The sequence below is a fragment of the Neodiprion pinetum genome, chromosome 5, assembly GCF_021155775.2.
Source record: "Neodiprion pinetum isolate iyNeoPine1 chromosome 5, iyNeoPine1.2, whole genome shotgun sequence".
NCBI lineage: Eukaryota > Metazoa > Arthropoda > Insecta > Hymenoptera > Diprionidae > Neodiprion > Neodiprion pinetum.
This window is the reverse complement of record NC_060236.1, coordinates 9,895,803-9,911,774: the sequence shown is the minus strand read 5'-3', so window position 1 is coordinate 9,911,774 and position 15,972 is coordinate 9,895,803. Positions and strand designations below refer to the sequence as shown.

Here is a 15,972-nt window from a genome sequence, read left to right as displayed (position 1 = left end):
TTCGCCGATACTGATTATGATATAAAGTTGTAAAAAAAAGGTAGGGTGAAATCAAACGAATGTGCTAGATTTTAAAGCATTTTCAACCGATTTAAATAGAAATGAAATTATCGGTGTCTAAATTTGGTTTATGATTCCGGTGTTTTGTATTCTCGCAATTCGTATTCGTAATGCGATCTTCGTATCTTTTATCTGATAAATACTTGCACAACTATTACGTAACACAATTTATACGAAGTATCGATTTTTAGTGCCTTTACCGGGGCAGATTTCACTGAACATTCGAAATCTCTGCACTGCGGAAAACAGTAAAAGAGCAGAAAAAAAACTTATCGACGCGAGATTTTTTCGGTAATTTGTTTCAGAAGCGAGGTTTTATTTAATATAATCGACTTGGTTTTACTGGCGTAAAAGTAATTAGAATCGGTTTCGGAACTGGTGACGTCTATTGTATAGAAATGATTTTTTTTTCCAACACCTGCTTGGTAAGTTCGATTTTCGAATATTGTGGAGTGTGCGTAAAGTGCCTTATTTTTTAACAGTGCGGTAATAAAGCGTTGGCGCATGCGCATAAGGGTGTGAATACAAACATTTTGTAAATTGGCGTGATCTAGTGTGCAAAATCTGTTCCCACGTATAGAAATGAGAAATAATTAATCTTATTAATAATTAAGAATTTTTCAGGCATTAACAGAACTAAATATATCATCACATATTTCATCAGAATCCTCTTTATTTTTCATGCAAAATTTTAGCTTCCATTGGAAATTGTATGAGAAACAAGCTTGATTTTTTTCAATTTATGCGACGATTTCATTCAAATATTTATACTAATAAAAAAACGGGTTTGATTTCGAGGGAAGTGTAATTGATACGGTATAATTATACATATTTTGAAATGCGTTTTCTATTAATTTCGAAATGAGCCCCATCCTGTACGATAAATTGGTCCAGAGATATTAGCGTTTAAAAATCATCGTGCGCGGGTGCTGGACGATTAAAAAAATTTTTTTTTTCTAATTGTAATCCACCCCGTTTAGCCCCAAAAATACTACCACTGAAATTCCAATAAAATTTAGAGTAATCTTTCCAGTCACGCACAATGTATATTCGGGTGGTCCTTAAAAAGGTCATTTTTGAATTTCAACTATGTCGACTCCCGAATCAACTTCAAATGATTCAAAAGAAAATTTGGATTTTTTTAAGATTTTCATCTCCACTCTAACCCGTGCCGCTAGAGTTGATTTTTCCGTTTAACAGGAAATCTGCCAAACAGATGACAACGAAATTTGATAAAGCGAGCTTTCTTGGGTGGCTCATTGGGAATCTGAACTCGAAATTTCAAAATTCAAAATTCAATTCATCAAGACATCCCAAAAGTCAGTCGGTATTGCCATATTGAAACCGTTATTTTTAATTTTGAAATTGCGAGTCCAGATTCGTAATCAACGACTAAAAAAAACCTCCCTATATCAAATTTCATCGAAATTAATTGGGCAGATTTACCGTTCCCTTGAAAAGGGTTGAATGGGAAAATCAACTCTGGCCGCACGGGTTAGAATTGAGATAAAAATCTGAAAAAATTTAAAAATTTAACATTCGAAATCCAAAAATGATCTTTTCAAGAATCATCGTTAACCAACTTTTATAAAATTTGAAATCCTGACCATTTCAAGAATGTCCGGTTTGATGTAAATTGACTCACATGTGATTAAATGACATTATATAAAATCATTCGATGACTCTCCTGTCAAGTTGTAGATTTTTAATAGTCAATGATGATCGTGTTATCATAATAAAGCAACGAATCCGATAGAAATCAAAAAGAAAATTTGATAAAACAATCTCTATGATCGTATGGAAGACCGATGAAAGTTTAGGCATTTTTCGGTGAAAATTACAGGTTACGAAGAACGTTCAGAAGCAAAGAATTCCGAACTTTCCGTGACGTTTTCCCTTAGGCGAAACTGCCTAGTTTCGTCTGGTGGCCAATTTCCTTTTAATCCTGACTCGGTTCCTTGACAATGTTGTACAAGGAACCCAGAGAATATAGTCCAGGCTGAAATAACAGCCAATAGAATCGTGACTGGTTGGGATTAGGTTGACGAGGGCGTTTCGGTCCTTCAGCTTCGTTTTCCACGGTCAACGGGAATTCTACCGTGATCTTTGCAGACCGACCGAATGTCAGATACCGCACGAGCGAAAGATAAATAGAGTTTTGTCTAATTTGCGAAAATTTTCCGCCATTTTGTAAAAGTTCACATGAAGATAACCATTTTTAAAATCGATGAAACATTTTTGTAAAATCAGGGACTCGAAAACACGTCTTTTCGTCATGATTCAAAAATGGGATGAAAATGCTGAATGTTTTTATTTTCTTGAATTTTTTTATGAATATATATAATATATATATATATATATTAGAGGATCTTCGCTTTGCACGCCAACCACCCCATTTCGACTTCAGTGAGGTGGGAGTTAAAAAGTCCAGTAGATCATTATTATTATTGTCATTATTATTATTATTATTCCTGGATTTTCGACCCGTCAACAGCGGTGGTGGCGGCGAGATATGATTATATTTTGGTAATATAGAACACATACATACGTAGGTGTGGATGTCTGATCTTTCCCAAAATTCTCTAGCTTTTACCCGTAATTTACCTAACCCTAAGTGCGCGTGCGTGTGTGTTCGGGTGTCTTCGTGTGTGTTCGGGTGTCTTCGGGTGTGTCCGGGTGACTTCGGGTGTATTCGGGTGACTTCGGGTGTGTTCGGGTGTCTTCGGGTGTGTCCGGATGACTTCGGGTGTATTCGGGTGTCTTCGGGTGTGTCCGGGTGACTTCGGGTGTATTCGGGTGACTTCGTGTGTGTTCGGGTGTCTTCTGGTTTGTATGTAGGTGCTTGTGCGAGGAGTGGGTCAGGTTTTATATGACAAGGTTCTTGAATTTCTGACACGGTGCGGCGGCGAGATATCTTTATGATATAGAGAGATATACATATACAGCGTAAAGTTAAAGAGGAAACAAGAGCTGAGACGGGGGGAAGGGGGGCGGAGTGTAGACGGTAAAGGGTTAGATTGTTTGCAGGTATGAGAATATATATATATACATATGCGTATATTGTTACAAAGGGTGAAATGGCCCGTTCTGATCCCCTTCTTAATGATCTAGTAGTCATCATAGATAAAAGACATGTAAGAGCTTTTGTATGTTATAAAATCAATAAGGTTGCTGCGTCAACCAACATTATCGTAAACTCAGTCTTGTTTCGGACGTTAAATTGAAAGGACGTATCGCTATTAAGCGTATTTTTCCACCCTTTAATTTTTGCCTGATCTGTTCACTTCGTTATTTCTCGACGAACCCGATTTATTTGCGCAACACCCAAAAGTGTTACAATACATTAGGGTGATCCTTAAAATGGTCATTTTTGAATTTTGACTGTCTTATCCCCCAAATCGGCGCCAAAGGATTCAAAAATAATTCCCTAATTTAAAAATTTTTTACCTCAACTCTAACCCCTCCGGCCAACAGGATGGATCTTCCCATTTAAAATACACGTGTTTCGAATACATTCTCAACATGTATTTTATTGCAGGAATAATAATGTCCAAAAAAATCTGTAACTGCGAGGTTTCAGTGAGTATTAATGCTACTATCTGAGAAAAAATTCACATCATCGTACATCATCAGGTAATCTCGATGCGTTGCACACCCTCGAAACGTGACGTTTTTTCTTATTTAGACGAAGTGCAATTTGTGTATATTGCTTGGTACGATAATGTGAATTTTTTCTCAGATAGTAATACTAATGCCCACTAAAACCTCGCAGTTACAAATATTTGTCAACACTATTACTCTTACGATATATTAAATGAGAAAAGCCATCCTATAGGCGGGAGGGGTTAGAGTTGAGGTAAAATACAATCGATATTAAACTAACCTTTTTAAGGACCACCCTAATATATATAGGATAATGGGTTGAACCCCTGCTTCCTGGATGGATGTATATATACATTAGGGTAAAGGGTTAAGTCTTTAAAGGTAAAAGGGTATATATGTAGGGTAAAGGGTTAAATCTATATGGATATTAGGGTATACATGTAGGGTAAGGGGTTCAATCTGTATAAGGGTATATATATAGGGTCAAGGGTCAAATGGGGGGGTTTCCTTGGATCCTTGACACGGCGCGACGGCGAGATATTTTTGTAATATGGATATAGAGGAGTGTTCAAGCCGGTATTATCGGGTATTATCATTTAAACACCTTCAGTTAAGAATCTACAAAAAAAAAATCACGCATACCGTTGGCAGCTAATTGTAAGTTGGAAGCAAGTTTAAGAGGGGCAAAGTTTTGTCCGAGTCAACTCTAGCTAAATGTAAACTACCTCACGCAACACAGAGAATGGATTTGTTGAATTACCAAATATTGCGGTCGAATACGGCGAAGATGTGTTTTGTTGATTTAAATAAATTTGGTTCCACTTGATAACACAAATTATTCTTCCTAGCACTTTTTTATTGAATCGAACAAGATTTCGTAGGATCGAAAAAACATTCCATTCACGTAATTATTTTTTTTTTCGCATAAAAGCTTGCCTGTGAACCCTAGCGCGAGTGATTTTATCGTCGTCTGCCATGATCTAGATCAGACAAAAGCGAAAATCCACATCTGCTGGATTCGTTCGAGCGCGAACGACGAAACTCTGGGAACAAGGGGGATTTGGCGATAAGATTGGAAGTAGGGGGTGGTTACGAAGTATGTTTGAGTGGGTCTCGGGTGTCGTTAATTAAGAAATTCGATGCCCCGCAAATCAGAGTGCAGCCCTTGAATTAGACGTTTCGCACTGTTCGAGTGTCAAACGATCCGTCGTTTTAACGAGCAAACTTGACTTTTATTACACCCTCTATGTACGCCTTTAGCTTAAAGCTTCTCGATTACGGAGGTGAGCGACTCCGTCGCATTAACGTCAAATTACACCGTCCTCTGCTTTTATCTTCGACATAGTTCGACCTTTGCTCGTTTCCACACGAAATTAAATTAAGTTCGTACTTTCGGAATTTATGCAAATATAAATAATTAGCCCCGTAAGCAGGGACAGAATAACAACTGCACCTCGACGCTTATACGACGGATTTTTAATCTCATCGCAGATTGCAAAGGCCAGAGGAGAAGTTGGCTGGAGTTGAGAAATACTTGGAGCAATTACCGAAGGTAATGAGTCCTCCTGACAAACTCAATATATTGCAAATTCCGTACGAAATTCGCCTGAAATATTGTGAATTATGATTATTTGCAAATTCTAAACTCAGAGAACTAAAAGTAATTTACATCGAAGATGCGGAACACTTTCGTTCCATTTACTGTAGACAAGTGCTGAATAATATGCTTCTCGCCATACCAACCAGATCAATTTCGTGCAATCGAACGGAGCCTCGATTGCTTCCATTTTTTTTTTATGAATTTTTATTACTACTTTCGACTTATCGAAAACCTGTCGGAATCGTCGAACATTTACAGGGTTTCCATTGGCCATGTGGAAATATTATTGTCGGTTATATCTTCCCAATTCAACTTTATTGTTAGCTCTATTACTGTTACCTATATCCACTACCTCGGAAAGTTTGGCCTTTGTGAATTTTTGAATGTTGTTTCAGGCAAATCGCAAATCAGAATCGATTATTCCTCGGATTATTCAATTTCTCGAGGAATAATATTTTTTTATTCCTCGGCAGCAAAAATTGCGCGTGAATATAAGCCGGCTTTTCGTCACTCCGCCCCGCGAAACTTCAAGGATTATTATAACATCCGATATAAAACAATTTTCAAAGTTTCCGGGAGAGCCGTTCAAAACTCACTTCGAACTTCTTGCGAATTTTATTCTATCACCTTGTTTGTCGGATGAGAATCCATAACTTCCTCGAGTTTTCGGCTGCCACAACAAAAAATTTTCGAAGAAAATGGTTCGGAAGAAACGGGAAAAAATTTCCCGATAAAATCGAAAACTTGTCATCTTCTTGCTTCCCCTTTGTTCTTTACATATAACATATAAAGTGAGGTTTTCTAACAGCGGCGCGATCCCGGCGCCTGAGGCAGGCAACCGGAGTTACAACTCATTTCAGCACCGTATTCCGCCACGATCATCCCAAACGTCAAGCCGAACTTGATAAAGGTCCCACTCTCAATTGCCTCATTATTGCCATAGTTGACTGTCCGAATCCAATTTTTCATTTTCCACATTTTCCGATGTTCAGGTTATTTTTATACAAACAATACTAGCGGGGCTGGATAGAGTTCTCAACCTGAACATGAACTGTAACTCCGTTTGCCTACTTCAGGCGCACGGATCGTTCCGTTGTTAGAAAAACTCACGATACAAAACTCAAAGTCTTTCTGACGTATGTTCGTTTATATCTCCGGAAGTACTGAACCGATTTTTATTACTTTTGGCCAAGTTTTAGGCCGTATTTCGTTACTACCAGGTCAATAGTTTTGGACATATAACGATCTTTGTAAGCCAAGTGGAGACGGGGTCGCACACTTATGCGAACGCTGACTAAACTCTTACAGACATAGGTTAGGTTGAGTTAAATTTGGTTAGGTTAGGATGGTAGAATTTTAAAAACAATATTAGAAAATGTAAAATTTGAGGTTAGATCAGATATTGTGAATCTCGATCCAAATATTCTTAATCGTAAGCAAGATTGTCTTATCTGAACAGAATTTTTATTTTATACAGATCGAGATTAGGTTAGGTTGGATATTCTCAATTCTCATTCAAATATTCTTAACCGTAAGCAAGATTGTCTTATCTGAATAGAATTTTTATTTTGTGCAGATAGAGGTTAGGTTAGGTTAGGTTGGATATTCTCAATTCTCATTCAGATGTTCTTAACCGTAAGCAAGATTGTCTCATCTGGATAAAATTTTTATTTTTTACAGATAGAGGTTAGGTTTGGTTAGGTCAGGTTAGGTTAGGTTAGGTTGGATATTCTCAATTCTCATTCAGATGTTCTTAACCGTAAGCAAGATTGTCTAATCTGAATAGAATTATCATTTTATACAGATAGAGGTTAGGCCGGGTTAGGTTAGATGGGATATCATCATTCTTGATTTAAATATTCTTAAGCGTAAAAAACAAGATTGTTTTATCTGAATATAATTTTCATTCTATTGCATTGAATTGCTTGTCAATACTCACATATGATTGCCTGCACCTTGGCGCGGTCCAGGGCCGGTTTGACGGGGCGCTCCGTCGCGGTTCCCGCTCTGCTCCAGCGTTGTCCAGTGACAGAACAGGTCGCAAGCTCGGTAGGGCTGAACAGAATTGCGGCCAATCCGCGGGTCAACTTGCGGTAATCGCTCCACTTCACGGCGCGCAGCTGCTCCTCGCATACGGCGATTCCCTCACCCAAGTGAACCTGCAGTCGTGAGAAATGAAATTCAAGAGCTGTAGTCCGTTCTGCGTGTGCGAATTTCAGGGTCACGCAAACTCGAGGAAACCTCATCCAGTTTCAGGACAATATCTGTTACGTATAGCAAATATGTTTTACGCGTTTTTTCACGCGTGTTTCCCGTCTACGAAGTACCCGTTTCTATGACGTTAGAGTGAGTTTGCGAACGCGCATGCGCGGAGTCCTAGAAGTTAAAGAGGTCTTCTAAGTACTCCGCGCATGTGCAGTCGCAAATGAATCTGACGTTGCGTGACCCTAACCTCAATTTCGTGCTTCGTACTTCATGAAAAAACGCGTAACATACTCTTGTTATGTAAAAAATCGTGTTTGCCTTCTTCTTACACAGTACACCATTTTTGCTTTCCTAGAAGAATGTACGAACGCTAGTTTTTACCGCAGTTCAAGTATGAGTGTCAATAGCCATATTCGTTTCAGTTTATTCGCAGAATTTTATAAAATCAATGTGATTGCAATTTTATATACATACATTTAATCGTAGGGATATTTAAATTACCTTTTAAAATGATGTTTTATACCTTTTGAAGGTTTATGAACAAGACGAATATGTTATTATTTATATGAAAATGAAGCCAGTCCAACTGTAAGTCCTTACTACACGATTATTTTGTAAAATGACGTGAAGAAACTGGAATGACTTTCGTTTTTGACACGTTTTTAAAGCGGGAAACGATAGCATTAAATGAGGCACGTCATTAGACTTGCCCTCAAGATCCTCGACAACGGGGGAATTTTTGCTCATTTAAAAATAATGTTTGAAATTTATTCCAGAAAAATAAAAAGTATCACCCTAATTTGAATCAGTCTAACATACATTTTATACGGTAGATTTTTCATCGAGTGAGGTTTCCGATAACGAAATCCGATAAGCGCGGCGTTCTCGTTGCAGACGAAAAACAGTGAGAAAAATACCGACAAGGGTAAGCCTGGAATTTATTTTTGGGTGATGGAATTCTTACTTAATATTTGCAGGAAATTCGACAGCTCCGCCAATTTTTAAGACATATTAGTCACGGGGCACGGGATGGCGGTATATTGAATCAGTGTGTGTCATAAAACATTGCTATTGATACAAATGTAAAATATAATATTATATTTATATAAAAGTTGGAAAGTATTTGAATACCTGAAGTTTTAGTACAGCCCAGAGAAGAAGTTCTTGCTACGTTTACTATACTGTCCTTGATCATTTTCATTATTCATTATAATTCATTATTCATCATGCGAAAACATTTTTCAACATTTACTGTAACGATATCGGTCTCATTTTAGTTTGCTACCAATCCTACGCAACACGATTTCTGCCGGTGTGTTATTTTACGCGAAACATATTTTTTAATCTCCACGTACACTGATCAGAATTGAATAGCAGCAAACGAAAGCTAAATTCATATAATTTGGGTTGGGTAGGTTTGGCAAAAAAAAAAAAGAAAGTTGTGAATAGAAAGAAAAGCAGTTTTTCACTGAACTTTGTGATGCAATAAATCTCAGAGACGTTCCCAACCATGCCGATTATTCTGGAGGTTTCGTAACCGTCACTGTAAAATGTGTACAGAAGTGTTCGATTGAGTGAAATGAAGTTTGTTTCAGTTTTTCTGTTTTTCAAAACATCCTCTGCGACGGTAATAAAAATATAATATTTATTGCCGTATAAAGTACAGTGGAAGATAACATTTTTTTGTACATACAACTTCATTCTTCGACTCATCCGATTCAGTTTGAAAAGTTTCGTGGATCATCTCCGCACCCAATATTTGATTTTTCACTCAACTTTCATCCAAGTCGACGATGCCATTTTCCCAAAATTTGGCATACAACATTGAATGGTTTGCGTATTTTTAAAAACTTTATTATAAATGTTCAATTTCACATTTCGAATATATCTGCTGATACGGTGAAAATCGCATGTGAAAACTACGTACAAGTTATTTTCCAAGTCTGAAAAAGCCAGTCACTCAAACCTCGCGTAACTCGGTCGGCGTTATACTCGAGACTCGCAGACTATTGATGAAAAAAAGGACACCGAATGGGTGGGTATTCTCTAACGCTCAAGAGCCGTCGACAACGATGACAAGGGTAGCAAAATGTCTGCATTACCGATCGGCATATCTGAATTGATCAACGCATGCATGCGAGTAGTGTAATAATTTTTTCCGAGTCCGAAATCCCGCGAGCAAACAAAATTCTCCGTTCCGATTCTGAGCAATATCGACGACGGCATAAATCAGGAGAGATTATCGGGAGTGAAAAAAAACTCACGGAGGATTTACGCCCGTACGATGAAAAGCTCGTTTATGACAACCGTGAATCGTACAAATTCGCAGGATTTCCCCCTTCAGAACGTATCACCGAGCTTGCCACGCGTTTCTACTTCCTCAGGCACTTACCGAGACCGTTCATCCAACCATTGGTTCACCAGTCGCTGAACGAAAGAATATCACTCGCCGTCCGAGATGAGATAATTGCTTGTTGGCTGGAATAATTATTAATATCACCGAGACCAGACGCGAAAATGCTTTACAAACTACCCGAGGTAAATTAATGCACAGACGTCTGTCTATCTTTTCCCTCTTATTTGTCGCAGTTCGTACAGCGTACCAAGGGAGAGATATTCCAAGTTCGCAAGGCGTGCCAATCGCTCATCATAAAGTTTGATGAATTCCCAACAAGCCTTGTTACCTGGTAGATTGCACACGCGTCTGAACGGTACGTGATTCTATATCGATTGTCAGGAATTGGCGACGGTCGTGTGTGCGCAGAATTGCGCGAATGGTGAATGCTTTAGCGGAATCACTCAGCCATCGAACGGCTGCAAGTTGTTCCTTGCTCTGATTACAGTTGCTTGCAGAGTATTCGAGCTAGGCTATCACGCAAGGTCCAGTCCATCTTGTGAGATGATCCGTGGTAAGGGGGAAAGCATTTCGTCTTCCGATGAAGAGGAATGGGGAAAGGTAGGATTTATCAAAAATACGATGATTACTCACCGAGTCATTCACACGTAACGTACTAGGCTTGTCGACTGAAATGGGTGAAAAAAGGTCCGCAGAAAAGTGCCTGGCGATGCTTTGATTCAACGCAAACAGAAGCGAGAGTAGCACTGGAACATGCCTAGTCACTCGGAAAACCTACTCGCTGATGCTTGCGAATGGTTGGAAAAGTCGTCTCATGTCGCTTGTCCGAGGAGCTTATCGAAGCCATATGGAGGGAAAGGATTATTTGAGTCAAGTGATATTCGTGTGATTCAATTGAATGCTGTAGTCAAATGCAGCGAACACAAATTACTATTCTCGGACGAAATGCTTGTGACAACTTGATATAGAACTGAATTAAACCTTTAAATCATCAATGCTGACTATCAATTTATTTAGATAACACGGCTCGAGTTCCTTGCAATAATGTGAATTTTGTATCAAGATTGAAATGCCTACAAACTTGATTGAACGCGCGGCAATTGTTATGTTTCAAAAATATGAATTTTTTGTAGGGAAATAAATTGAGCTCGTTTTAATACACGTCTTGTTGAGCCAAGAGTTCAACGGTTGAAACACGTAATGAAACTTGTTGTTACAAAAATATTTTGCAATGACTGAAAATCAGAGTTATTCAAACGCATCAAACGTATTCTTTGAATAATACAATTTGTAATTCTGCTGACTCAAAATTTTGCGGAATTTATCCAACATTTAATGGGTCAAACCCGAAGACTTATCGCTGTACGTGTCAAAGTATAAATTGAACGTATGTCAATAGTTTTTGTTTATTTGTAGTCAGCGTCAATTTCGATTAACCGAAACTTGGTATTACGCTTTCTCTGTTTGTAATATGTCTGATGACAAATTTAATCTCACGTTATCCGTCTCTGACTTCCTAGCCGATTACTCGGTTTTATAAATATCTCTGAAGCTACTTCCGTGGCGAGAAATTTCACGGCCTAGTGTTCGTTTATAGTACAGGTATACCGATGTTTACGATGAATCATATATTCTCTACTTGTTTCAGAGCGTGTGGTGTTTCCTTTATCTCGTAAAGAAATTAGTGCAACTGATTCAACCAGTTACGCCAAACAAGCTACGGTTGGATCAACAGAGGATGGCATTCCATCGATGTAAGTCTTTAGTTGTCTAGATTCGTCTACTTATTTCATTTGAAGTACCTAGTTGTTTCTGTCAAGAAACATTCAACTTCGAGGAACGATACATAAACTTGAAATGAAATGATATTTAGTTGACTGAATTTTGGAAACACATCAAAAGGTTCATTCGAAACGATACTTCGTTCGATCGCGACAAGAAAGGGTTTTGCTGAATCAAGGAATTCGTCTAACTAAATTATTTTGAGAAACTAACTAAATCAAAATTGTTGAATCGAAGTCATCGTACTTGGAACAAATAAGGGAAACTAGATTGAAGCGAATGGACTCCAACAAAATCTGTTTTGTTTGTTCAAGAATTCCTTTCCCTCGGTGCAGAAGGTGATCGTTCGGGACTCGGCGCCAGGCGCAAGTGAGAAAGAGTCGACGCCAGAAATGGTCTGTAGAACGCAAAAACGCCTTCGGGCACAACGAGACTGCAGGATTCCGTCAACGAGAGGTAAGGTACTCGGAGGTTTATTCCGGGGCTATATTGCGACGGGGAAGAAAAGCATCAGAGAGTGTAAAATTGCGTCTGACTGTGCGGTGGAATACGGGGTTGGTACACGTGATACCCTCACTGGCGTCCCTGGAAGTATTGTTAATTATTCGAAGGTAGGTATTGCACGAAAGATGATGCGGAATAGACGTTGTGACCGGAGGAGCGTTCATATCACGCGGCATAAAGCACGCTGGAGTTATTATCCGCGAGGAGGAGTTTGCGACACTGTCACGCCGCGTCGAGCAGAGCTTTCTTTTTGGAGTAAATGACGAGTCATCTCGCGACGTTACACTGGAAAGAGACGAGAGGCGTGGGAAAATAGGGCAAGAGAACTCGGTCATACAACGCTCGTACCCAGACGTAGTGCAATCGTTTGGAAAGCCAGACGAGTGACTTGAAGAAATCTACGGCGAAAAGGAATCGTCTGGGAGTGTACCCGAAGGCATGCAATCTTAATTAAGAGAGACACTTCTCCACGTTCTGCTGATAATACACTATAATAAGAAGTTAATGATGCATCAGGCGTACAGTCTAGACAAAAAAAAATGTCAAAGCGGTGGCTCAAAACCTGTGGCCCAAATAAATTGAGATGAATTTAATTAAAACGATGTCTCCTCCGAACAATTAAATCCAAACCCATGGGTTTCAAATTCGATCAAATCACTTCGTTAATCGTTTTAGAGCAATTTATGTTAAACAGGGGTAATTATGACGATGTATTTTCCAACTCTAAAAATAATGGATTCTTTCCTTTGATTTTCAGTTAACCACAAAAACGTCGCGTGTTTCTTTGGGGCATTTATTGTGATATCGGACAAGATCTTGAGGTCGAATTTTTTGAAACTCTAGTCTGCCTGTCGAAAGAAGCATAAACGATTTTTACGAAACTACTACTTCAATTTGTTCTTCAGTTATGAATTTTCAACTCTCTTTATAGTCATTGGAAATTTTCCAGTTTTTGAAAATTTGTACAAAACCCGTTCACCATAAGCAAGCATATACCTAAACGGCGAACGGTATGTTGATCAATAGGGTTTGACGATTCAATCACATTCAGATGCTCCGCACTGTCATTGCGACCTTGCCATTAATTCAAGGGGGTTCAAGTGCACGAAACATCCGACACATTTGGTATATATACGAGGCATGGCTGCGTCTTATGGCGAGGCGTAGACGTCTAGCTTTCCATGGCAGTTTACGGCATTCCGAAGAGCTATTGTAGTGATCGGTGGCACGTTCTCCCATCAAGGGAAATTAAAAAATGGCCATTAAGCAAATACGGCAGCGTCGAGACGTTTTTCATTGTCAGTGAAATTATCAACGCTGACCAAAGCGGGAGAAGAAAGAAAGAAATACGTTCCACCAACAACGTCCAACCGCTAAATTGAGCCGTTGCACAACTTTGAAAATGATAAAGGATGTTGAAAAAAAAAATTAAAGCACATTTTTGTGCCCCAAATCATAGATTTGTGAAAAAATTTGGTAAAATTACTACTTATTCTCTGAATAACGAACTTTTAGAACATCAGATGAAAAATTTGATTTTTAACACAAAGAAGACATCATTTCTTCATATTTTTTTTTTTTTTTTGTAACGAATCTGTGACATAAGACGACAAAAATACGTTTTCACTTTTATCAATATCTTTTCATTCTCGAGTTATATTCGTTTAAAAAGTTGAATCTGAGGATTTTTGATAGTTCATAACAGAAGAACGAATTCAGATAAAAATAATCACGAATGTTCTTTTCGACAGACAGGAGGAAATTAAATTAAAACAAAAAACGAAGAAGAAATTCGACCTTAAAATGTTGTCCGATTTCACATATGTCCTCCCTTAGGCAAAATCATAATAGCAGGATGATCGATGAACTTGTGCTTAATTGAGGAATATATTTACGTTATTTAATAACTGTTAAGCAGCGAAATCAGTTCTAATTCATCAACGTCCGATAAACAATACGATTTTTGTATCAATTATACGGAACAATATAGCTTTTAATTTTTACCCTGTCAACGAGGGTTTCTTTTAATAACATTCAACTCGATCAACCTCAAGTTCACTCTTTGAATCTTGATACTGTTAAATTTTCTTTCGTTTTTTCTACATCGTATGCTGAAATATCAGGAATCGATACTTTTATTAACAGCGTAGGGTCTTTATGTTATAAACTTGACTGTACTTTGCTAGTCTGTTCAGCAAATTGCTAGACAATACTTATAGAAATTGGCTCCCGATCGAATTGGTCAGATTGTCAATCTATTATAGTACATACCCTTCTCGATTGAAAGTTCTCATGAACACAAGTTCTAAAAATCAGTAGTTTCCGAGATACAAACTTCAAAAGAAAGGTGTACAGATTTCTTGAATCTATGGATTTCGCGATTTTCATGAATTAGAAAGCTTAAACGGGACTTGAAATCAAACAAATCAATCAAAAAACTGCACGGTTGATTCTCAAAGACAGGCAAGAAGCTGTGATTGATTCTGCGAATCGGCTGTGCGGTTTTTGAGTGATATATTTGATTTCAATTCCCCCTCGAAATTGAAGCCTGTACTCGAAAGCTACTGATTTTTGGGAAATGTGTATACAAGAACTTTTGATCGGGAGGATACTTCCTCATAAGATATTGAAAATCCAGGCAGTCCAATCGGGAGTAAATTTTCATAATGATTTTGCGAGATCCTTTCCGAAAGTAAGTCGACAACTTCGGTATTTGAAGTCGCGAGGCAAAGGATGTGATTTTGATTTAATCGTGCTTTTGAGCAGAGGTACGTGCAAGCGGTACGATCAAGTGCTTTCCTCGTGTGCCTCAAAGGACCCTTTCTTCCTTCCACGAGATCGGTAACTTCGTGTTCAAGTATCTGTAAAAATATGATTCAAGAAAAGAAGCCGGAGGAAGTTTAAAGGATCGGGATGTGAAAATATTGGAATTTTCATCCTATTGCCATAAGCTCCTTTCTCTGCAATATTGTACCGTTTCGCGTATAGAGAGCTTTATACCTATACGAGGCCTCGCAAAAAACGGAGAAAATGACAATATCAAAAGTTTGAAAGCTTCCACTCGCGCCTATATAACACGCAGACATCGTATACCGACACAAAACAAGCCAGGCACGAAAATTTTATTTAAATAAAAAAGTCGTACGTTGAAAGTTTTAAAAGCAGTTACGCCTGCTGGACCAGAAATCTTTTACGCTGACAAAATCAGCTGGGATATTAAAATCAGTCTGGATAAGTATTACGAGGCTCGTTATATCGACTAACAAGATAACGTGGAAAATTTTCGAGTAGGTTTGAATATTTAAGGTATAAAGGTATAATACGCGCTGAAAGGTAAGTATATTCAGTTGTAATTCGCCATCACCTGTCTTTCAACATTAGCGAAACGTAATTGGCTTCAAGATGAATCTGCGAGGTAGAAAAATCCCTTCTAATTCACTTTCATCCGTAGCTCGACATCCGCGGTTTGGCAATTACGAATAGATTTAAATTTCGGCTCATATAATCGTATCATGCACTTCACGGTCGGTTGAACACTCGTACATTATAAATACATATTCTCGGCGGGTCAACAAGAGGCGTTGAGTAAATAGATCTGAGCTTTCATCGTAATGACGTACATTTTACACCCTCCGTGTTAATCAGATAGAATGAATTTAACCTCCTCTTTTTGATCTCCTGGCGTTTCGAGGGTCGCATCTTAATTTGAGAGAAAAAAAAAAAAAAAAGAAACGACAAAGTTGAAAAAATAAATCTGGTCTCAAAAAGCATGAAATTCCATCACTCGACTGTTTATATAATATCATAATAACTTTATACTTTTATTTTTACAGATTGTTATATTCGCAGTGTCATTTTTTTT

The 15,972-nt window shown here is 38.2% G+C and overlaps 1 protein-coding gene across 1 annotated transcript in view; it reads right to left on the bottom strand.

The window, feature by feature from the left end:
* Positions 1-15,972, bottom strand: part of LOC124220514 (protein bric-a-brac 2) — a 111,978-nt gene that overhangs the window by 36,950 nt on the left and 59,056 nt on the right. The window contains exon 7 of the mRNA XM_046629534.2: positions 7,203-7,422. Within this exon, the coding sequence (XP_046485490.2) occupies positions 7,203-7,422 (220 nt within the window). The remainder of the gene's footprint in view (positions 1-7,202; positions 7,423-15,972) is intronic.